The sequence below is a fragment of the Pelobates fuscus genome, chromosome 4 (assembly GCF_036172605.1).
Source record: "Pelobates fuscus isolate aPelFus1 chromosome 4, aPelFus1.pri, whole genome shotgun sequence".
NCBI classification, from domain to species: Eukaryota; Metazoa; Chordata; class Amphibia; order Anura; family Pelobatidae; genus Pelobates; species Pelobates fuscus.
In genome coordinates, this window is record NC_086320.1 from 321,140,681 (window position 1) to 321,166,453 (window position 25,773).

General features: G+C 40.8%; 1 protein-coding gene across 2 annotated transcripts in view; it reads left to right on the forward strand.

The window, feature by feature from the left end:
- The window catches only part of OSBPL3 (oxysterol binding protein like 3), a 189,444-nt gene extending 163,963 nt beyond the window's left edge, over nucleotides 1-25,481 (forward strand). For both annotated transcript variants that reach the window (XM_063452364.1, XM_063452365.1), the window contains 8 exons: nucleotides 1,145-1,282; nucleotides 2,519-2,582; nucleotides 11,855-11,933; nucleotides 12,025-12,169; nucleotides 15,858-16,002; nucleotides 17,370-17,496; nucleotides 24,006-24,128; nucleotides 24,818-25,481. In XM_063452364.1, coding sequence (XP_063308434.1) covers nucleotides 1,145-1,282; nucleotides 2,519-2,582; nucleotides 11,855-11,933; nucleotides 12,025-12,169; nucleotides 15,858-16,002; nucleotides 17,370-17,496; nucleotides 24,006-24,128; nucleotides 24,818-24,914 — 918 coding nt within the window. In that variant the 3' untranslated portion in view covers nucleotides 24,915-25,481. The remainder of the gene's footprint in view (nucleotides 1-1,144; nucleotides 1,283-2,518; nucleotides 2,583-11,854; nucleotides 11,934-12,024; nucleotides 12,170-15,857; nucleotides 16,003-17,369; nucleotides 17,497-24,005; nucleotides 24,129-24,817) is intronic.
- Nucleotides 25,482-25,773: the final 292 nt, after the last annotated feature.

Sequence of the window (25,773 nt, forward strand, 5' to 3'; positions counted from 1 at the left end):
CTTCAGTTTTTGCAAGCTGTTTTTAGATATAACTCCAATGAAAAAAAATGCATAATTAAATGCATGCAAGTTTTAATTTGGGGTATATCTACTAAACAGTGATTTAAAAAAATATATATTTTTTTGTATTTGGGCAGTAGAATGTCCCTTAAGCCAGAAAATTGTATTTAAAGGGACACTATAGTCACCCAGACCACTTCAGCTCAATGAAGTGGCCTGGGAACCAGGTCCCTCTAGGGTTAACCCTGCCTGCTGTAAACATTTCAGAGAAACTGCTATGTTTACTTTTGGGGTTAAGCCAGCCTCTAGTGGCTGTCTTCCGGACAGCCACTAGAGGAGCATCTGCGACGCTGGAGGCATATTATGCCTCCATCACGCAGAGCGTCCATAGGAAAGCATTGAAAAATGCTTTCCTGTGGACACTTTGAATGCGCGCGGCGTCAGACGGGGGAGCTGACATCGGCGGGGTAGGAGCGGTAAGGGAGCCCGGCGGTGGAAGAAGGTGAGTAACTGAAGGGGTTTTAACACCTTCAGCATCACGGGACGGGGACCCTGAGGGTGGGGGCATCCTCAAGGTACTATAGTGTCAGGAAAACCGATTTGTTTTCCTGACACTATAGTGATCCTTTAAGAATTATTTCTTAAATTGAAAACAACAGTCACCAAAACAACTTTAGCTTAAAGGAACACTATAGGGTCAGGAACACAAGCATGTATTCCTGACCCTATAGTATTTAACCCACCATTTAGGTGGCTTGAGCCCACTTAGAATGAATTAAAACTCGCCTTAGCTCTACCACCTTGGTGACATCATCAGAATTGCCGCTTTTTAGCCAATCCAATGCTTTCCCATTGGGACTAAGTTTTTCAAATTATCACAATCTGTTAGAAAACCATTTCAAGTGATTTACCTACAAACAATATCTTCTAGGTGTTAATGGTGACTTCTGTAGATAGTTCAAAGTTCTTTTATCCCCTTGTTATAATTTCAAATGCTTGTCCAAAAGTATTACATTGTGGCCATCATGTTTGTATTGAACTACTGTGAGACCATTTATGCCATTATACTGTCAATAAATGTATGTTTGCCCTGAGTAAATTTCTTGCTTCTATCCAGTTGTAACTAAAATGTATGTTATTTTAGGTTTATGTGGCCACATTTGCAGTATCTGTGTATGCATCTAGTTTCTACCGAGCAGGAAGCAAGCCTTTTAACCCTGTACTCGGAGAGACATATGAATGTGTTAAAGAAGATGAAGGCGTTAGGTTCATTGCAGAGCAGGTAACAGTACATTTAATTACTCTGATCATATTAATGTTATCTTATATTTGTAAAGATTGTATCCGGGAGATATGGTCCCCAGTGTTTCTAAACCTTTAAAATTTATTTTATTTAGGTGTTGCTTTGCTGCATCAGCATTGTATTTTTAACACCAGTTGAGGTTAAAAGAATACTATTAGTGCCAGGAATACAAAGCTGTATTCCTGGCACTATCGCTCCCTCTTCCTCCCTTTATTTACTTACTTTTTAGCAGCGTTGATCGCTGCGCTGGGTCGAAGCCCCATCCCCTCTGATGGCCCGCGACAAGTGGGTGCTAATGCGCGGCAAGTGCCGCGCGCGCATTAGACCTTCCCATAGAAAAGCATTGAATCAATACTTTCCTATCGGGAAAAATCTGACGCTGGATGCAGAGCGTGGGGACATCCAGGGTCAGATACCGGACCAAAGGTCCGTTAGGAAGCCCTCTAGTGGCTGTCTGGTAGACACCCACTGTGGGCAGACTTAGAGCTGCAATGTAAACAATACAGTTCCTCTGAAGTGGTCTGGGTGCCTACCGTGTCCTTTTAATGTGATATGAGAGATCATTGGTTGGAATATCTGCACTTACAGACTAACGATTGCTGCACGTTGAAGTTTCTTAGCTGTGAATTAAATTGTATTGTTTGCAGACAGGAAAGACTTGCCAAGTCTACCTATGCATAGATAAACTTTAACTTTCAAGGTTTCAAGTTTTAAATCACAAAATACAATAGCCGTTTTTAATAAATCTTTATTAATAATAAAGAAATCTACTAGAAAATAGCTGCTGATAAGTCCCTTTAAATGAACACTTTTTTGTTTTGGAATTCAAAGATAACTGAAGTGTTCCTCTGCCACCCCTCTCTGCCCTGCCAGCAAATAAAGGTTACATCTCCTTTCTTCACTCACCTGATTCTAGTGCCGGGGTCCCTCTGAAACTGCAGTCTTTTAGATTGTAGGGTTAAGGGGACAGTGCACCCAGACCACTTCGATAAGGTGAAGTGGTCTGTGTGCCTATAGTGTTGCTTTAATAATTTGAGATCTGGAGTCATGACACTGAAACAATAGTTATCCTTGGACTTTTTTCTCAGTTCAATATGGTTTGTGATCAAAATATTTTAAATTCATCACATGCTATTTAAATCTTGATCGCTCCAAATACATTAGGTAAATATACTGCTGTCCTGATAATATATAATTTTATTTTCATATTTGCAGGTTAGTCACCATCCCCCAGTATCTGCCTGCCATGCCGAATCTGAAAAATTTGTTTTTTATCAAGGTAATTTTAAAACATATTGCTACCTGTTCTTTTAAAGTTACTCATTCATAATGACATCATACATTTTCATTCCATTGCCTAAGGGGAAAGAGGAGAAAAGAGATGGTTTGTGAATCAGATAAATTCCATTTTAATATTTGACATAAGGGGAGAGCTGGCTACATTTATATTGAGGGGAAGCAGGGACTAGTACAAACATTTAGCCCAATTTGAGACCAAATCAACGTCCCAGCACACAACCCCCCTTAATTTTGTATAAAATGTTTTATACTAATACGGCAAAGAATAACATACATTTATAATAAAAACACAGTTCCATCATATATTTAGGTCCTGTGGGGCAGTAGCCCACACTTCTTTCTAAGTGGCTGGGGGGGGGGGGGGAGAGAGAGTGGCTGTCTCCTTGCCAGCCATTCCTGGTTTGTCATGATGGAATTTAATTGCCGAAAATAAATTGTGTCTTGAAAATAAAATTTGCCAAAGTTACCAAGTCGAAAATACTGCTGAATGTGAGAATTAGTCCTGTTACAGGTGTTTTGACCTTGAATTGAAATTATTTTTCTTGTAATTTACTGCATTTGTAGAGTGTTGTAAAATGGTATCTTCAGTCAAGATTTATTTTACTTTTCTGTTTTCATACTAAAAATAGGAGTTTGAAGTCATTTATGTCTAATGTTACCAGAACGGTTTTACTTATTTCTCTCCCTTATGGTCTCCTATATTTACTCTCCAGATAATGAAAACCCCTTGGCCTGGTATCCCTGGTCAACTGGGAAGAAATTATTTAATTCTAAAACTGCATGCTTACCTTATATTATATTTTTTTAAAGTGTACCTGGGATGGTACATACAACATTTTATCTATACAATTGTTGGCCAGTGGTAGTAAAGTTTCTCCCCCCACCTACTTAAAGGAACACTATAGTCACCTAAATTACTTTAGCTAAATAAAGCAGTTTTAGTGTATAGATCATTCCCCTGCAAATCACATTGTTTCTGTTTATGCAGCCCTAGCCACACCTCCCCTGGCTATGATTGACAGAGCCTGCATGAAAAAAAAAAAAACTGGTTTCACAAACAGATGTAAATTACCTTAAATAATCTCAATCTCTAAATTGAACTTTAATCACATACAGGAGGCTCTTGCAGGGTCTAGCAAGCTATTAACATAGCAGGGGATAAGAAAATCTTAATTAAACAGAACTTGCAATAAAAGCCTAAATAGGGCTCTCTTTACAGGAAGTGTTTATGGAAGGCTGTGCAAGTCACATGCAGGGAGGTGTGACTAGGGTTCATAAACAAAGGGATTTAACTCCTAAATGGCAGAGGATTGAGCAGTGAGGCTGCAGGGGCATGTTCTATACACCAAAACTGCTTCATTAAGCTAAAGTTGTTCAGGTGACCTATAGTGACAGCATAGACCGGAATGCTTTAACCTAACATCCGGTGAGATAAACCATCCTTCTGATCAATGGGATATGCATTCCCTAATTAGGTATCAGAGCATAAAGTGAACTTGTCACTGTAAGATTTCTTCTTCTTGCCTGGAGGTGTTTTAATCCCCATTGTACAGTGCTACGGAATCTGATGGCGCTATATAAATAATAAAATAATAATAATAATCCACAGGGTCTAAGGGCACACTCCATGAAACAATTTTTTTTTTATTTTTAATTTTTTACAATTTAGTAGATATTACCCCAAAGAAAACACACATGTATTTTTTGGGGGATGTTTTCTTTGGGGGTCTATAAAATAGCAGCTTGGATTTGCAAGCCCTCCCTTCTTTCTCCCCAGCAGCCTCTGTGTTGGAGCAGTATTGAGAAGCCTCTGCGTTAGAGAAGTGCGCTCATGCGGCTTTCTAATGCTTCTCAATGAGTTGAAATTCAGCTCATCGGGGGGGGAGGGGAGGGGCTGAGGCAGGCATGCGCTACTGTAATGTGCCTGTAACTTCTGTTAGCTCTGTGGAGCTAACAGAAGCGAAGAAAACCTATCTGGCTGTCTGAGTGACAGACAAGTAGAAAACAACACACACACTCTAATAGTCTGTATAAAAAAATATACAAAAACAAACTTAGCTTAATGACAGCTTCCCAACGGCAACTTTCCACATAGGTGCCTAGTAGAACAAACGGATACAAAGATAGGGGAAGACGCTGTCTATACCTATAAAAGATTAACCAAACATAGTGAAGACCGTTACAAGTATGTCATAAAAGACACGCTATCAGGTACACTCACAAAATGTAGATAGAAAATCCGCATTGAAATTACCACCACCTACTCCTGTAGGGGGGTCATAAACTGGATCCACTGGGTGCAATGGGTTTGAAGATCCGGAAACCAAAAGGAGAGCAGGAACAATAAGTATGGTGGAAAAATAGATGTTTTATTTTGTTAAATAAAATAAAAGGCACTGGTCCAACGCGTTTCGTTCAATCAGAACTTCATCAGGGCACTCTTAGGTTAAAATAATCATACAAAATCAACAATCTCCATACAAGAAAAAATTCCCGCTGTACCTTCCCTCATCCCACAGTCCCAATATATAAGGCAACTCCTGATCCTATTGGTGGTGTGGTGGGTGTGTTCGAACTCGGTTCCGGATTGATCATCAACTTGCCGCATAACAGCTGATCGTAGTATTCTTTCCCGCTTTTCGAATCTTTCAACATCACCGGAAGTGGCGTTTGCGTTCCAACTCGCACTTCCGTGCGTTCCAGCGGTATCTTCGCGTCAAAAGTATATTGACCTCCGTGAGTCCCCATAGTCATGTGAGCACATGCGCAGTTGGCAGATTACTCTACTTAGAAAAAAATCAGCATATTGCAACTAATAATCAACACTAAAAAAAGGAAACATAGTATCAATACAAAAATTCATAAACCATGTATCTAAATGACACCAGATCTTTCGTGTCTCCACATACAAATTATTAGATAACTATATTAGGTTGTTGCAAAAAGCTCTAATCAAATGAATAAATGATAAAAGATAATAATAGTAATAAATCAAAACAAAAAAACAAATAATTAGTAATATATAAAAAATAAAACATTAAAAACTCCACATATCTGAAACAATAACACAATACTAATACAATATATACCTAATGTTAAAGAAAACAGACCAAATCAATATCCACATTTAACCATATTCAACAGAAACAGTAACATATGCAAGCCAAAATGAACAGAATCATACACCAAAATATATAGGAAGCACATAAAATTGTACGGCAAAAATCCTTTGTCAGCCACGTAGATGACGATTGCACGTTGGCCATGAAAGTCCATATAAAATTATGGTGCCCCACCTAATTTTAAGATCTATGTAAAACTAAGAAATATGACTGACTGTAGCACACGAGTCATTCTGACAAAAAATTTAAATTCACGGAGTCGCATAACTCACGTACCACTTGGTTACATCACCCATCTCCAGCCCTGCGGACGAGTTCGCCTATTTGGATGGTTTGTCGAATCTAAGATAATCTCTAGGCGCTCGTAACTCACTACAATTAGGGTGAAGATGTTGCTGTTAGATTAGTAAAGAAGGAGAAGCCAGTCAGAGTTAAAAGAGACGATACAAAGAGAAAGTAGAAGTGATAGAGGAAGGCAGAAGCGGAACAAATTAAAAGGACGGGACCAGAAGGAGGGAGGGGGGGGGGGGGGTAAATGGGAGGGGATGCTGCAGGGATGTTCCCACAAGTATGATATTTAGTGTACGTGATCGAAAAGTGGCATAGTTGCTTATGGCAACGAGTATTATGTCACCTATGGGGCCGGCTGTGCCCTGTAAGACTCCCAGCGGGATCCTTAAAGTCCCACTAAAGGAGATTAGATTGAGTGAGTTAGTCGGTTCTAGAAAATTGTTATAGAGACAGGGGTATGGGGGGAATGAGTCCATCCCCCCCATCTCCTAATCGCCCACTCCGCTATCTATCCATGGTGCCCAGACCTTGTCAAACTTTGTAATTGTGCCCCTGACCCTCGCTGTTAGCGTATCCATAAGGAATGAATCTTTAATCTTTTGTGTCACAATATGAAGTGGGGGGGTCACACTTTGTAGCCACACTTGAGCTAGGGCCCTCCTAGCTGCCAAATTCACCTTATGTACCAACTTCTGTTCTGCTCTGGACCAGTCCTCCAGAGGCCTGGCCAGAAGGAACACCCATGGGTCCAGCTTAACCTCTCTACGAAAGATATCCCTCAATAACTCCGCCACCTGTTTCCAGAATTTTTGAGCCTCTGGTCATTCCCACCACATGTGTAAATAGGTTCCTTTGTGTCCACAACCTCTCCAACACAAATCTGTAGACATTTTATGCATTCTATAAAGTTTCACCGGGGTGGCATACCACCTGAACATGGTCTTATAAGCTTGTTCCTGCATGGAGACACATATAGACTAAGTCGCCGCAGCATCCCAGATCTCCTGCCAATCCACCCCCTCTAGTTCCTCACCAAGATCAGCTTCCCATTGGGATATGTAAGTGAGCTCCCCCCATTCTGACGTGGACGTACTTAAATGTGCATAGATAGCCGTAATGAGGCCTTTTGGCACATGTTTTCGAAAAAAGTAGGTGGTGTCAACGCGCTAGTTTTAACTGCCGGAGTCTGGGCATAATCCCTAAGCTGAAGGTACCTAAAGAAATCATAAGGGCGTAGATCGGCCCTGGTTTTTAAATCCTCAAACTGAAGAAGCGAGCCGCCTTCGTATAGATGGCATAAACGTTGGACACCTGTGCTTTCTATACCCTTAAAATCTCTGGCATCCAATCCCGGGGCGAAAGCCGTGTTTCTCAAATAGGGAGCTAACGGGGATAATTGTGGGGACAACCCATACTTAATTGACGTGGCATCCCAAATTTTCAAGGACTTCGCTATAGCTGGGCAGTCGATGTGCATTGATGGTCTATGGTCCCTAGGGATCCACATGAAGAACTGGGGGATGGCAGGCCCCATGAGAGATGACTCTAAGTCTACCCGCCTCCTCTCTTCCGGAAGAGAGTGACAATTGTACATTTTTATCCACATTTTAACAGTCAATAATGTTTAGACATTGTAGTATATGGACAGTGACCGAAAAATACAATAATACATTTCTAATAATTTGTCAAGTATGTGGTATAATAATAATAAGCCAAAGATGTCTGTTATGTAATGATTTCAAACATGCAGATAAACTTCCTCTAGCTGCCCTTCTTGTTGTGAATGGGACCATATGAACCCAAAATTATATTAAAAAGAAATAAAATATAACCTAAAACTATTAGAAATTAAATAGAGGAAAACTAAAATGATCTAAAATGTTTCTGTAAATTCCTGTGGCACTTGGTTTCTTTATACAAAAGGCAAACAAGACAAAGGCAAATGCTTTTGGATTTTTAATTATTTATCCCCTCCCCTTTCCCTCCCCCAGAGAATAATCATTTTTGGAAACTATAGATGGACCACTGCACAGCTAAACATCTGATATCATCTTTTACTCATAGTCCGTTTTCCTAATTACAACTTACTGTGTTTGTGACTCAAAGACAAAATGTATTCCTCTATGAAATGAGGGCTAAATATAATAATGTGTTAAGTGCTTTTTACATTTGAGTTTGTCAAGATTCCTGTACAATGTGTTCTACAATTTACCACAACATGATCAGACATGATAAATCATTATTCCTCATTTACTGTAATGGTTATGAGCCCAGCTGCAGAGCTCTCCGATAATTGAAGCTATTAATGGGTCGTGTTTCACCTTGGGAATCACTACATTGATAGTAAGCTATCTTGCATGTTTGAAAACGATGGCTGGGTTTGTGATTTTAAAGTGTAAATTTTAATGAGAAATGTTTTCTTGGAATAAGGTGGTTTGTTGGTTTTTTTTTAATTTTTTTATAATCCATTAGGTTTAGAGCTAATGGCACATTCTATTTGAGAGAACATACAATGAAACCACACAGTGTTTTAAGAACCGACCCTTGGTTATAATGGCTTCTTCCAGGTTCAGAGATAATTTCTCTCGGAATTGCTGTTATATTTCTGTCAATATGTGGAAAAGGAATACTGCTATAAGCATGCAACGGAACTAACAGTTTTAAAGTTAATTGATGTTTACTATTGTTCCATCTTATTTACTACCCCTGGGATATGTCGTTTGAGAGAAAACAACCTTCTATATCTTGGTTATAAGTAGCAAAAGGATTTTCTTATAATAATTCCTGAAGCAAAAAAACACAATCTAACAGTATGTCTTCTAAAGCAAAGCTAATCAATATCTGGTAGCCATGCTTATTATTTTGGAAGGTTCTGTTCTTTAACCTGTTAAAGGAACACTATAGAGTTAGGAACACAAACATGTGTTCCTGACCCTATAGTGTTGAAACCACTATCTAGCCCCTCTAAATATAGTCAAATCTTACATTTATTCCAGTCAGCTGGTGCTGGCTCTGACCCTGATCTGCCTTGACGCGGGCAGGTGGGCTCATCCTCTCATGGCCATTGGAGGTAACTAAAAAAACTCAATTTGTTTAAAAATACATAGGGATTAAGGAGAGAGCGCAGGTAACTTCTTTTTTTTTGGTTTTTACTATATATTGGGGCTGATGTGTACTGTAGTCATTTGCAGCCGCCCAGTGATGGGAGTGAACGCAGGACTTATCTTTCTGTGTCTGTGTGTATGTATTAAGCAGTCTGTCTGTGTGTATGTATTAAGCAGTCTGTCTGTGTGTATGACTTCAGCAGCCTTTGTGTCTGTGTATTCGGCAGTCTGTGTGTGTATGACTTCAGCAGCCTTTGTGTCTGTGTATTTGGCAGTATGTCTGTGTGTGTGTATTCATCCGTCTGTGTGTGTGTGTGTATGTATTATTCGTCTGTGTGTGTGTGTATGTATTCAGCAGTCTGTGTGTGTGTATGTATGAATGTATTCAGCAGTCTGTGTGTGTATGTATGTATTTAGTAGTCTGTGTCTCTGTGTTTGTATTTAGCAGTCTGTGTTTGTATACAGCAGTCTGTGTTTGTATACAGCAGTCTGTGTTTGTATACAGCAGTCTGTGTTTGTATACAGCAGTCTGTGTTTGTATACAGCAGTCGGTGTTTGTATACAGCAGTCGGTGTTTGTATTTAGTAGCATGTGTATGTCAGATGGGAGAATGGTAAAAGTAATGGAACCAGAATATCAATCTGTTATAAATGGTATGTACACACACTGTTATATACTATATACACACAATGACATAGACAGACATTTTAGACACACACTCAAAGTATACAGACAATGACACAGGCTCAGACAACCGTAAGATCACACTGTTATACACATTTAGACAACGACAAACTACTATACACACTACTACACACACTCATACAGACAGTACATACACACACTGCCTCACATTCACAATGCTAAACACACAAAGTACAAACATCGTAAGTAGTTTATTAGTGATTTAAGGAATGTTCTCATTCTTGTATGTACGTGGTGCCCTGTGATGTCACGCATATATAATTAATTATGCAAATTAGAATGTCAAATTAGAAGGCATTCGCCTCTCCTAGTCATTTTCAGCATTGCTCAGCTCTGCCAAATGATTTTATGCAGCACTTCAGGCGTCCTGTACTGCAATGAACTTGTTGTTTAATTTTTGGACATTAAAACTTTTGAGGCTGGGTAGAATGCTATTGTCCTACATCAATAACGAGTGATAAAGTCAAATGTCCCTGTCTGCTACCTTCTGACATGGAGAAAAAATTTTTTATTCAAATCTATATGTACTGTAGGTCCAACTTTAGTGAAATAGAGTGATCAAAATCTCTATATTCCGCAATTGTGAAACCGCACACTTTAAAATCGTCCCCAAGCCTGGAGCCCTTTAAGAGATCCCTCTCTACATACCTCAAAACAGAATGCACGTGTCATGGTGGATTATACATTTACTACCTGTTTTATGTTAAGTTTTGTATATATTGTGTCTTTAATATTGTTTTTGTATTTTATTGTACCATAATGTATCAATGCAATGTTTTGTGGACCCAGGACTTGAAAACGAGAGAAATCTCAATGTATCTTTCCTGGTAAAATATTTTATAAATAAATATATTGATTCCTGAAGGCTTTTGAGAGTGTAGGATATTTTTTTGTCAGTATTTTATATACCTGCGTGATGCATTCCTAATTTTGGCCCAATTAATGATTGTGAGTTCACAAAAGAGGGTATGAAACTATGCAGCAGTTGTTCTGCCGCTCTGAGGACTCAATCAAAATGTGTTGAGCAGTTCTTAGAATTCTTCCTATGCTATTCAGCGGAACAAGTGACTAACCTGATATTATCTGAAGAAAGGCCCAATCGAGGCAGAGGTTATCAAACTTTTGTCTGGAGCCCTTGCCCTGCCACATATGCACTACGATGGTAGATTACATGGAGGAAAAGATGGCCTTGGGAGACCCAGAGTTAATGTCTACAATAAATACAACTTTCTTGGGAAGTTTTATTTTTTTTACTTCTCAACTCCAACAAAAATATAATGTGTAATGTACAGAACTGTCCATTTTTACATGTGTTATAAGCAAAAACATCTTCTCTTTACTCAAAACTAAGTCATTACTTCCAAATTTGCCATTTTTTTTTCTTTTCCTTCCTATAAATACATTTGAAAAATTGTCTGCAACAATACAAAACAAGAGGAACAATTATTTAACCAATGACTCCCTCTAGTGGAGAAATGTAGAACTTTCATTTCTGGTGATAATACGCGAAGCAATCAGCATTTGACTTATTTAAAATATATGTAGGAAGCATGCGGTATAAAATGAATAGTTGAAACGTGATGTATAAAAGCATCCTTTAGAAAAAAAAATTTAAAAATCAGAATTTTTTTTATCATAGCTCATTATAACTCAAATTGAACGACCGAGTTCCGCTCCTACGATGATCGTTAAGTGAGGACCGACTTTTTCCTCCGGGTGAATCTAATGCGCGCTCAAATTTTGAAAACGTTATTTTGCCAATACCGGTGCGCATTAGATTCGAGTAAATACTGTATTTATATTTGTATATTTAATTATTCCTTACAGGTATACTGGTGGCTTCTCATTCACTTGTTATGTTATATTATACAATATTATGTCACAAATGAGTAATGTTAATATTAGTAAATATTAAAACCTGGTAAAATTGAAAATTTAAATTATTAGCCGAAATAATTTGTACGTTTATTGTCATGCATAAGGAATAATGAGGAATATTTTAAATATATAGAGGTTTTCTTCTGTTTCAGATATCCGGTGGAAAAATAAATTTTGGGGCAAATCTATGGAAATTGTTCCTATTGGTATAACACATCTGGTCTTACCAGGGTAAGTCTGTGTATTTCAATCACAGAAAGTTTTAAAAGTGAAGCAGTTACCATGGAAAGCACTTACTTATTTTGTTATTTAATTACTGAAGGTCAGGGGACCATTATGAATGGAATAAGGTGACCTCTTGTATCCATAACATTTTAAGCGGTCAGAGATGGATAGAACACTACGGAGAGATAATAATCAAGAATACCAAAAATAGCAGCTGTCACTGCAAAGTAACCTTTATGAAGGTATGTTTTTAAAGTCTGTTTATGCAGTGTGTAGTGTTGTATTAAGTACCTGTTTCTCGGAGTGTGTGTTAAGACGTGTTTGAAGGTACTAGTGCAAGAGATTATGGAAAAATACAGAGCTAGGATTTCCACATACACAAGATCTCAAAAAAGAAACTTCTAACTGAAAGAATCCATCATAAAATAATTCTTGTAATAAACAGAAGAATTAATGAGCCTTTTTTGTTAATGTTTATCGGATGGTCGTGTCTGACTCTGCAACAGAACATTTTATGCCAATTCCTGAAAATGTTGTCACAATACCACTTGTCATACTCGTACCCTGAATCACGGGTGCCGAAAAGGTAGATTTCCCATATGTTGCTTTGCATGCCTTTTAGAATGACAACGCATCATGGAAGCTGTAATTTTAAAACATCTGGGGATCTACCTTTTGGGCACCCCTGCTCTGTATCCATTTTACCTTAGTGATTCCTAATTGTTTTTGTGAGGCTGATTTCGGTAGTTAATGCACGGTAGACTTCTTTATGCAAGTAAACGCTGGATTTCTGCCAGTCTAGCCTTCAGAATGTTGATATGTAAACACCACCATTTATATTGCTTGGTAAATATTCCCCTGCTATGTGATCCAATGACACGGGTGATTTATATTTAAAGGGACACTATAGTCACCAGAACAACTACAGTGTAACCCCTTAAGGACCAAACTTCTGGAATAAAAGGGAATCATGACATGTCAAATATGTCATGTGTCCTTAAGGGGTTAAAGCGGCACTGTCATGCCGAATCCCGTTTTTTGTTTTTTTTTAACCCCCCTCCCGCCTCCACTACATCCAATTGACCCCCTAGTCACTCCCAAATACCCCTAAGCCCCCCAGATTACCTCTTTTTTAATCTTTATCTTCTGCCCCAATCTATATTCAGGGCGCCGCCATCTTTGTGAGGGTAGGTGAAGTCCCTGTGGGACACGTCATCTGCCCACACTAGATAGCCTGTGAGATTCCCGCACATGCCCAGTGAAACACCTGGACATGCGAACGGGAATTTCATCTATTCATTGTGCTTCAACTGGTTTTTTTTGCCTTCTTTTGGATCAACAGCAAAAAACAAATGTGAGGAAGGCTGAACTTGATGGACGCAAGTCTCTATTCAGCTATGTAACTATGTAATAGAAAAAATCAGACGAACAAACCAACACTGAATATCAGTGTTCGTTTGCTCGTTCGGTTTATTACAAGGAGGGAGCTACCGGCACGCAGCTCCCTCCTTGCAATATGTAAAAATAGAAGCGGCAGGGAGCAGTGCTCCCCGCCACTTCATAAGCCTCCCAGGTCCCCCCCTCACTCTATGTGGGTCAATATGACCCTCATAATAGCACAAGGGAGTTTAAAATCTCCCGAATGCCCCTACTCGCTATACCGCGAGTAGGGGCATGTCTACTAAACAGTGAGCAGCCTGTGGCTGCTCACTGTAGAAAAAAAATTACATCAATTACAACAAGGGGGGGCGGACCTATTGTCCTCCCACCCTCCCCCACAATGAGCGGCGGGTGGGGGCCATAAAGCTAATGAGGGGGGGGACCTACTGTCCTCCCCCCCAGGCCCCTATCCCTGATTGGCGGGTGGGGGCCATAATGATAATGAGGTGGGGGGACCTACTGTCCTCCCCCTTGGCCCCCACCCCTGAGCGGTGGGTGGGGGCCCTAGATAAGAATGGTGGGGGGGACCTACCGCCTTCCCACCCCCGGCCCCCACCCCTGAGCGGTGGGTGGGGGTCCTAAAAAAACAATAAGGGGGGGGACCTTCTGTCCCCCCCCCCCATGGCCCCCACCCCTGAGCAGTGTGTGGGGGCCTTAAATAAAGAGCGGGGGGGACCTACCATCCTCCCCCCCGGCCCCCACCCCTGAGTGGCTTATAAAGCCTTGCCCCGCCCTGCAATTAGGCTAAGAACACTCTGATTGGTGGGTTTAAGCCAATCAGAGTGCTCTTTGTCATTTTACACAGCGTGGGAAAATTCCAAAGAACTTTCCCACGCTGTGTAAAATGACAAAGAGCACTCTGGCTTAAACCCACCAATCAGAGTGTTTTAGCCTAATTGCAGGGCGGGGCAAGGCTTTATAAGCCTTCCCCCGCCCTGTGTAGCTCAGTCTGCGCGGAGCCCTCCATGGGTGAAGATGATTAGTTTTTTGCGCTCTGGTTTTTTCTTTTATTTTAAGTTCGACGGGTATGATGGCTTTTTATTTGGCCTTTTTTGGGGCTGAAAAATGAAGAATTTAGAAAAAAGAAGACGTCAAATAGTAAGTTTAATTTTTTTTTACAGGTTAGTTATTTTATTCCCCCCTCACTATTTATAGGATGAGGGGGGTAGGTAGGGGATAGTTTGATTTGGGTGGGGGGAAGGGGTGACTAGGGGCTTGGGACCCCTAGTCACATTGATTGGGGGAGGGGGGGTGGATTTTCATTTAGGATCCCCTCCCGCCGCTCAGGGGTGGGGGAGGGGGGGGGGCAGTAGGTCCCCCCCCTATTGTTTTTTTAGGGCCCCCACCCACCGCTCAGGGGTAGGGGCCAGGGGGGCAGGACAGTAGGTCCCCCCCCCTTATTGTTATTTAGGGGGCCCCCACCAGCTGCGCAAGAAGGGGGGGGAGGTTATTAGTTTTTTTTGTTTGTTTGTTTTACAGTGAGCAGCCACAGGCTGCTCACTGCTAACTAGACATGCCCCTACTCGCGGTATAGCGTGTAGGGGCATAATTATTTACTAATACTAAGTAATCTTTACTTAGTATTAGTAAATTTGGCTGAAAGACCAATTTAGGTCTTTCAGCCTTTTGGTAGATAGCTCCCTGATACCGTGGGAATTAGGGAGTTATCTAATAAGCGGCTGCAAGATGCAGCCGCGGCAATGAATAGGATCGGAGTTTCATTCATTTGAATGAAACTCCGATACGAACAAAGTGCCGAATTGCGTTCTAAAAGAAACGAACATACTGTTCTCATTCAGTTAGAACGCAATTCGGCAGTTTCGTCTAAAATGACAGGAAGCATCGTGGGAACATGGAGGAAAGGTGAGAATTATGGGAAAATGTCTCTGACCAGCGGAAATGAAGCACACTTTGCTCCTCCGCTGGTCAGAGCTGGTCAAGCGGAGGAATCCTCCATAAGGCAAAGAGTCCCTACTTTGTCTTATGATTTTAAAGAAAACTAAAGAAGACATGAAGAAAAGAATAACAGATCCTGAGAGAGGGGGAGAAGAGGAAGAGATTGAGGAAAGGTAAGTTTGGCATGACAGTGCCGCTTTAATGTAGTTGTTCTGGTGAGTATAATAGCTCCCTTCAGGCATTTTCATGCAAAAGGCAGTGTTAAATTGCCCCTATGGACACCTCCAAGTGACCAATCCTTAGATGGCCACTGGAGGGGCTTCCTGGCTCAGGGCTGCACAGTAAGCATCCCTGCCATTCAGTGTCCCCCCGCTCTGCATGGAGACACTGAACTTTCCACATAGAGATGCATTGATTCCAGGGTCAGGAATACATATTTGTTTTCCTGACCCTATAGTGATCCTTTAACAATCATGTTTTTTTTTTGTAGCCCACCTTCCTTTTGATACTCTGTCTATATTTCAATCATTTATTTATTTTGCTGCTTTAAAAATACTTTTAGATTGACCGATAATTTAAAACCTTATTGTACAGGCAAAATATTGGAACCCAAATGTACATGAAGTTGAAGGAACAATCATGGACAGGAGTGGCAAAGTGGTGCATCGGTTGTTTGGAAAATGGCACGAGAGCCTGTTCTGTGGTTCATCTTCATCCCCAACCTGCATATGGAGAGCAAGTAAGTGTTTGCACAAGTGTTTTCTGGCACATTCTAAAAGACATTCTGGACTTAAAGGGACACTATAGTCACCCTGACCACTTTGTCTCATTGAAGTGGTCTGGTAGAAATGTCCCACATAGTCCTGCACTGTAAATCATTACAGTTTTTGAGAAACTGCAATAATTACATTGTAGGACTAAGACTGCCTCTAGTGGCTGTCAATGGCATGTGCATTAGCCTCCCCTGTCAGATGACCCAATTGACGTTAGAATTGGGTAAGTGACTAAAGGTTTTTTTTTTGTTTTTTTTTAACCCTTAAGCTGACGGGAGAGGGAGGCGCAAGGAATGGGAGACCAGAGGGCTCTATGTGTTAGGGATACAGACTTGAATTCCTAACACTATAGAATACCTTTTAGATGCTGTTTTAAAGTATAAAAACAAAGGATATACCTGCAGATTGAAGATTTCCTTAGATACATTTGTTTTTTATGTATTATGAAGGCACCACTCTACATAATGCTTTCCCGGGTACTGATCAATGTACCCTTCTCTACTGCAAGTAATTCATTGTATAAATCAAATTTAACAATCTTAAAATACAGCTAATTTGTAAAAGAGCAGTAACGTAGCTTAAGATAAATACTCCTAAAGGCCAAGGAAATAGGAATGATATGTGAATCTTAAATATTACATATTCTATACATATATTGACATAAATATTAGTACAAAGCTGAATTTACCCTTCCAGTGCCATGACATATTTTACTTTTATATTTTCCAATTTGGAACAACTGGCAGGCAAGACATGAATTTTGTCATGTATTACTTTAAATCAAATTACCATCAGCACTATACGGTTAAAAAAACACACCAAACCCTTCCTCTTCCTCAAGAGTTTCAGCTTTTACGAAATGCTAGTTAAATTGTGAATAATGTTATTACATATTTAATGAATACAGATGTTGGAACACTGACAATTGATTTTATGGCAAGAAAATGAGCTTAACAAACAAGTAAATAATGCATGTTCTACAACACCCCCAGTGAAAAGTCCACGGTATGTCTTGTTTAGTGTTCTACATACAGACCATATATGAAACGTCTCAAAGTGAATTTATTGTTTACGATTTTCCATAACAAACAAGACATGGTTTAAAAGCCATACCTGCACACTATAAAGTAACACTCCGATGTCAGAGACAGGAATAAAGCCATTTTAGCTTTTATTGGGCATTCCCATGTTCTAATGAAATCTCATGTTTCTATCAAACAACCTTTTTTGTTTTAGTAACAGTTAATTAAAATATAATCGTAACTAAGAATGAGTCCTATTATACCTCCTATTAAAATAGAATTTAACGTGTGTCTGCTTGCTTCTCCATTAGATCCTATGCCTAAGGACTTTGAGCTGTATTATGGATTCACAAAGTTCGCACTGGAACTTAATGAAATGGACCCAAAGATAAAGCCATTCCTGCCTGGGACGGACACCAGATATAGACCAGACCAAAGGTGATAAACTAAAATAATATCGGCTAATGCATGCATTCACAGACGAGACACCCCATTGTATTTGCAAGTTTAGAATTAGTTGTAATCCGAATGACCCAAAATGATCAGCCATGGATTTACCTGGACTTATCTGCATGGATCATTGGTAGAAGCTTCTGACATTATTAAGTTAAGCATTATTAAAATGGCTCTATCACCATCTGGGGTCTTTGAATGTTTTGCAAACACCCCCAATGGTGTCTGCTTTGCTTGGTGGCCGTGGGGTGTAGGGGAAGGGGAGTTTTACTTTACTGAACTTGTCCCTCACAGCTGACATTATGATCTTCCTGATGGAAGCAGGAATGTCTAAGGTAGATCCCCGGGATCCTCCATGGGCATGGATTTTTCCCTATGGCTGTCACAAGTGATGACTGGAGGAAATGGTAAAAGTTGACTTGATAGGTTTTGTCAAGCCTATGAAATATACTACTATACTATATATAATCGTCCCTACTCTGTCTTAGTATATCTTTTGTCAATGTGAGTATTGTATTAAAAACATTTTATGAAATACTCATTTTTGTGGGGCAGTGGACTGACAGAACCACTTTAAATGGAGATCGAGTCACAATACTCCCACCAGACACTACCATGTCTATCATGAAGTTTCTGTGGTAAATATTCTATACATCCCTGTTGTTGACCACCCTCTAGTGTTTGCTGGTGTTGCTGGAAGATCAGTAATTCTGGAGATGTGCTGCAAATGAGGTTCACATGTATTTTTAGTAAATATTATTTTATTGAAAAGGGAGCATGCTACCTAAAATTTTGCTCCGGCACATTGGCTCCTCAACACGATTTCCGACCTACAAATACGAACATGTCTCAAAATCCAGCAGAGATAACTCTAAACCGTCTGGAGACACTGAACTTTCCTCATAGAGATGCATTGATTCAATGGATCTCTATGAGGAGATGCTGACTAACCAGGGCTGTGTTTGGCTTGTGCTGGCTCTGCCCTTGTGATTGGCTCAGAGAGTCACTTCTGATGATGTCAGCCAAGCAGGTCGATCAGAGGCAGCAGCTGCAGACTTGAATACAAGTAATATTTTACTATATTTATCGGGGCAAGGGTTTGCCAGAGGGGCTAGATTTTGGTTTTAACACTATAGGGTCAGGAAAATATGTTTGTGTTCCTAAGCCTATAGTGTTCCTTTAATGTTAAGTGATTCAGAAACTTCATTACCATACTTTTATTTTATCCTAGAGGCATATACAGTAAATGTTCTTATTACATATTGAACTTCTCAAAGCATTAAAGGACCACTATAGGCACCCAGACCACTTCAGCTCAATGAAGTGGTCTTGGTGCCAGGTCCATCTAGGGTTAACACTGCAGCTGTAAACATAGCAGTTTCAGAGAAACTGCTATGTTTACATTAGGGTTAATCCAGCCTCTAGTGGCTGTCTCATTGAAGACGCTGCCGTTTCTAGGAAAGCATTGAGAAATGCTTTCCTATGGACTGATTGAATGCGCGCGCGGCCCTTGCCGCGCATGCGCATTCAGCGCTGACGTCGGAAGAGGGAGGAGATTTCCCGGCGCTGGAGAAAGGGAAGTGTTTAACCCCTTAACCCCTCTTGAGCCCGGCGGGAGGGACCCAAAGACCCTATAGTGCCAAGAAAACGAGTTTATTTTCTTGGCACTATAGTCGTCCTTTAAGTAAGGGAGTCCCAACAGAAACGTTGCAGCGGCTGAAAAGACTATAATTATGACTGGCATATGGACCACATAACCTTCCTGGGCGTAGCATTCACAAAGGTTCAGGCCAAGTTATTCCAAGCCAATTATGCTAAACTATTTGCAAAACTTAAATAGCAGCTGCAAGAATGGAGACCCTTATTCATTTCCTGGATGGTGCGAATAGCAGCCACAAAAATGATTGTACTTCATAAATTAAAAATAGAAATCCAGCGCACTCGCTTATCAACTAAACAGCTACTTTTATGCTGACAGATTTGACTAGTTTTATTAAAAACACCTAATCTAGGCAAAAAATAATGGGGGTTTAGTTACACTATATGATCATACATTGCATAAGCCTGCCACAAACGTCAATGTACCCCATCTTTGGCGGGTCCTACTCTCACTGCCAACTGTCTACTAAATGAGCTACTCACTTGGGCAAATCCTTCCATCTCGAGTTCTCTGCAGTACAAGGCTTAAATAGGGTCCTAAGATGAGACACCTGTGACAGGGGGCGGTGCAAAACCAAGGAGCTGGCTAGACTCCTAAATATATATGGGAAAACAAGGGACTGGCTGCACTCACCTAAACATACTTAAATGGGGTGCTGCTGGGGGCCAATAAGTACAGTAAATATAGAAATCCAGCGCACTCACCTATCAACTAAACAGCTACTTTGATGCTGACAGATTTGACTAGTTTTATTAAAAACACCTAATCTAGGGGCGGGGCCCGACCGCCATGCTGACCGGTCGCGGGCTGGAGAGGCTCCTGACAAATTTGGTCTACTGTGGCACAAAACCCAAGCAATACAGCCCTACCAGCGACCAAAAGTTGACACAGGTATCCGGGCAATTGCCGGAGCCACCGCGGTCCCCGAGATCGGGAGTTTCGGAGCCCCTGTGGGTGATATGAAGCTTCGGGGTCTGCGGCCTATGAGGGTGAAGAGCGGGGCGGACGGCCGCCGCCCTGTTTGCAAACCTGGCTGCCAAGCAACGGCCTTGCGATGCACCTTGCGGGTCCCGCTTCCCCCCATGGACCGGGGGGGTTATCCCGGTCCCCAATGGAGGAAAATACCGCCTTCCACTGGCCCACCATCCAGCCTACCTGGCACAGTGCACCACGCGCCTCGGCACCAAAATGGCGGCAATGCAACCAATACCGCGCAACACAGCTTTGCCTGCCCGCAGGCAGAAACAACAGCTTGCTGAGCATAACTGCTACCTGCGAATCACAAGCCTGGCCACGAGTGAACAAGCCAGAACACACAGCACGGAGGGGCTTCTAATCGCCGGCGGGAGGCATGAACGCACCACACAGCGGATCTGCTTGCGGGGACACCCCAGAGATATCAGGCTGTCAGACCAGATGACCCACCTTGCAGGGCACCAGTGGACTTTGCCAGAAACCTTGGCTTACCTGGTGGACTGTATGTTTTATATTATGTTGCCATCTATTTTTGTTTTAACCTTTTTCTGACATGATAGGCATATGCATCTTGAGACACTCATAATTTTGCTGCCGCCTAACAAGATCTCTACAATCCTTATGTAATTAGCTAATGTTGTGCTAATATCTAAACTCGCTCAGCAGATTGTGTTTATAGCAGTGCCTAGCATGAACAAAATTATTGGTGCATGCAGTCAGTCTGGGGAGCCTTCCCATCTTCTCTATTTCCATTTCCTCCTCTAAAACCTGTGTACTACTCAAAATGTCTGTCAGAACACACTACGTTCTACACCTTTTCTACCAGATTAGACTCTAACTTGCATTTTATAATACAAAAATGTGCTGTCTAACTGGATGCCATGACTAAGATTCTCAAACCTGTTGTTTCTCTGCTTGGAAGGGCTGTCGTGGCCTACAAAGCTTTGTTGTTATCACTTGCACAATATAAATAAAGAATTAAAAAAATAATAATATAATAATTTAGGCAAAAAATTATGAGGGTTTAGTTACACTATATGATCATACATTGCATAAGCCTGCCACAAACATCAATGTACCCCATCTTTGGCAGGTCCTACTCTCACTGCCAACTGTCTACTAAATGAGCTACTCACTTGGGCAAATCCTTCCATCTCGAGTTCTCTGCAGTAAAAGGCTTAAATAGGGTCCTGAGATGAGACACCTGTGACAGGGGGCGGTGCAAAACCAAGGAGCTGGCTAGACTCCTAAATATATATGGGAAAACAAGGGGCTGGCTGCACTCACCTAAACATACTTAAATGGGGTGCTGCTGGGGGCCAATAAGTACAGTAAAAATAGAAATCCAGCGCACTCACGTATCAACTAAACAGCTACTTTGATGCTGACAGATAAGTCATAAATTAAAATGCCTGTCTCGCTCTTTACCAATACACATACCCCACTTACTTCAGCACAAATACTACACTGGGTATCGAGGTTTGTGTGGAATGGTAAATGATCGCACATAGCGATGAAAACTATTCAGTGTCTAGTCTGGGTGGGGTGAGCCTCTCCAATTTTAAATGCTACAATCATGCAGCAATACCGAGCAGCATACTAAAGGCACTAACTGCTACAAAGGAACCACACTACAAGCCGATAGAATCGGGATTGGCAGGCAATAAAGAGATTTTATTGCATGTATCCCACCTAGCAACCAGACCACACACCTCTGATTGTCTGCCAACCACGACCTTAACACTATCCTGATGACTGACTAGCTATTCTCCTATATCCCTTCTGGTGAAATATTGCCAAGCTCATCAAGCACAGCTATCTACCTCCCCTACTAGAAAAGTTTGTACTCTTTAATTTCCCAACTACAATACCGAAAACCAGAGCAATATTTAATATTCCATATTATTATAGTGTCCCTCTCCACTATTGCCTGAAACTGCTCCACACAAATGATCCCTACAATACAGATGTGCATACAACTAATTAATCAAGCAAGTTTGTATGAATTAGTTATCAGAAAACACTCAAATTATAGCAATTACTGGGAGACAGCCTGGGGAAAGTTGAACGATTTTGCTGGGATATGTGGAGCCATGCACAATACCGCGCAAACTTCTGTCCGACAGCTATGCCCATTAATGCATGAACGAATGGTATACATAGGCGTGCGCACGGGGTGTGCCGGGTGTGCCTGGGCACGCCTATGTATTGAGACCGGCAGGGGAGATCTCGGGATCTCCCCTGTCGGCTCATGCAGAGCCGGCGCTATTTGCGCCGGCTCTGCTCTAAGCCTCCCTCCCCACCGACCCACAGGCAGGGAGGGAGGCAGGAGAGGATCCGGGGAGCTCTTGCCAGCAGCTCCGCCGGGTCCTCTCGCGGGATTCTGAGCGTTGCCGCGGTTACCGCGGCAACGCTCAGATCTCGCGAGAGTGAACTCTAGCCTGCAAGGCTAGAGTTCACTCTCCACTGGACCACCAGGGAAGGCAGCAGCAGAAATGATCCCCCCTCCCAGGCATAATGTAAGAAGGGAGGGGGGATATTAAGAAATCTGCCCCCACCTCCACTGGACCACCAGGGAAGGCAGCAGCAAGGTCCCCCCTCCCTACATAAGGTAAGAAGGGAGGGGGGATATTTACCAAACGGCCCCCACACAATACACACAATCCCCCAAACATACAGCACACACACACAGCACCCACATACAGCAATCAAACAGCACCCTTACACACACACACACACACACTAACAGCACCCTCACATATACACACTAACAGCACCCTTACACACACACACATACAGCGCCCTTACACACACAGCGCCCTCACACACACATCACCCTCATATATACACACTAAAAGCACCCTTACACACGCATACAGCGCCCTTACACACACACACAGCGCCCTTACACACACACAGCGCCGTTACACACACACAGCGCCTTCACACACACACAGTGCCTTCACACACACACAGCGCCTTCACACACACACAGCGCCCTCACACACACACACACAGCGCCCTCACACACACATCGCCCTCACACACACATCGCCCTCACACACACAGCGCCCTTATACACACAGCGTCTACACACACACACACAGCAGTATATATATATATATATATATATATATGCGGCGTGTGTTTTTGTGCTTTAGGGTGCACACCCTTATACAATAGGCTGCGCACGCCTATGATGGTATACTGTTATAAACCCCATACTACTGCAATAGCACAAATAGTTGTACTTCATGGTACCCTAATGGAATGCATAGATTCACTAAACTGTGATTTTGCACCCCAATCAACACCCCAACATGGCACACTTACGACACCTATTATGCATAAACAATTGGTCATCTGGGGAGGTGAATATAGGAATGCAAATTTCGTAAATTCCCTTCCCCCTCTTGACTTTTCTATCCCTCCCTTACCAAGTTCACAAATTTAGACTCAGGCCGTGCAGCAAAATCTGCCTAAATATGCTTCCCCACTGTTTTGATATTTTGATGCCATTCTGTTTACCTCTTCAATTGTCTTTGTATAACTTGACAAGTAAACCAATGATGATTTCATATATATGTATACTTATTGCTCTAACCTGAGCCTTAATAAAATTACGATTAGCAAAAAAATATATATTCTCTATCCATTATCTCACTAAAATATAGAGAATTAACCCAATCTAGAGTATCTTTTTAACAGTAAAGTGTCAAAATATTGTGCATAAACTCGCATATCTACATTGTACAAAACCCTGATAAATGTGTTTCTCTGTACTTCAGCCCCATGATGACTGTTTCAACAAACTCTGTTAACTGGACTTCATGTTATAAACACAATTATGTTTTTACAGATACCTGGAAGAAGGAAATGTTGAAGGAGCAGAGTTGCAAAAACAAAGGATTGAGCAGCTGCAGAGAGAAAGGAGAAGAGTTCTGGAAGATAATGGCATGGAGCATCAGCCTCGTTTTTTCAGGTGGGGTGTAATCCATAATTTATCACAGAATCGTATGCTTTCAAGAATGTATCATCAGTATACTTTAAATGGGAAGTTTCACTTCTCTTGAAATTACACCACTGAATAAAACATTAAAAACCACTTAGAACTTGTGTTAACCCTTTTCCCTTTTCTTTTAAATATATATTTAGCAAGTTACATCACAATGCAGTTCAGTTAAGGCACAACCAAGGCACACAATGCAAATGAGGAGGAAAACAAAAACGTACGTTCAATGGCAGGAAATGGCAACATTTATAACAATGATTGATAGGAAGATGAGATAAAGCATGGTTTATAGCCTCACAATTACATATTTACCAAATATATTAAAATCCTGGGAAGCGCAGTTAAATTTTAAAGTGGTACAATTGTTTAAACATAATCTCTTTCTACATTTTGAATTTTCCCATTGAAATGCCAGTTATTCTCTACCAATGAATAGCATTTCTTGAAAGTTGATTAATAAGTTAGTGTAATTATTATGATAAATTCCCTGCGGCCAGGCATGTTCGTCAAACATGACCTGTTGACCCATACCTCTTGCAATGCAATGCAATAAGATTATGTGTATTCTCTATCCATTGTTTAGCAAGCTTTGTCTATTTTTTTTCCTGTAAATTAAAAACTGATATTTATCACTAACAAAGCATTCCTTTACTCCACAGTAAGTCGAGTGATGAATCGTGGGCATCAAATGGCACTTACTGGCAGTTAAGAAAAGATCCAGGATTTGCTAAAATGGACTGTCCGATACTGTGGTGACTTACCCCACACCATCTGTACCAAACACTGTTTAGAAATGTACTTTAATAAATGTATATAAGGTCATTTTTAGTTATTAAAAGAAAATCTTAATTCCTAGTTTTTAATGAAGCCTGGTTTAATATTATTGGGTTTTAGTCAATATATTCCAGTCGGTATATTATCAGATTATTTAACCTGAAAGGATACATTTAGCTTGCTCTTGTTTCCATGTATGTCCTGTGCTATTACCCAACTAAATGGTACTTTTTATTATTTTTAAAATTAACATTAGGGCATTAAAAAAGGTATTACTCTGTCATGAATCGACCATGTGACCCAGAGATACAGATCATTTAAAATAAATATTTATCTTGGTCTTGTATTTGTTAAAAATAAATATATATCTATATAATATTATCCAGGCCAATGGCAATTAGGTACTCATAGAATGTAAGTGGGTCAAAGTCCCAATTTGACTCGGAAGACAGAACAGTCTATAATAGGCCTCGGGCCTTATAATTTTCTGGAGACCTATATATATTTTTAATTATGTTGCATTATGTTTTTATGACTTAGACCAACATCATGGATGTTAATGATGATGGTAGACAGATTTTATTATATTGTGATATGCTTGACATGTCATTGTTCCTTAATGAGATAATGGTGTGGGATTCAATTGGTAGAACTTAATGTGCTGGTCACTTTAATAATAATTTAAAAATTGTTAAGATTTAAGAAAAGGGAAATTTGACCCTAATTTTAGCATTTTAATTTTGTATTTTCTGTTCATGCATTTGTTTAGATTATTTTAATTTGGGTCAATAAATAAAGGTTTTAGGTTTCTCTCACCGATTATAATTACTAAGATTTAATA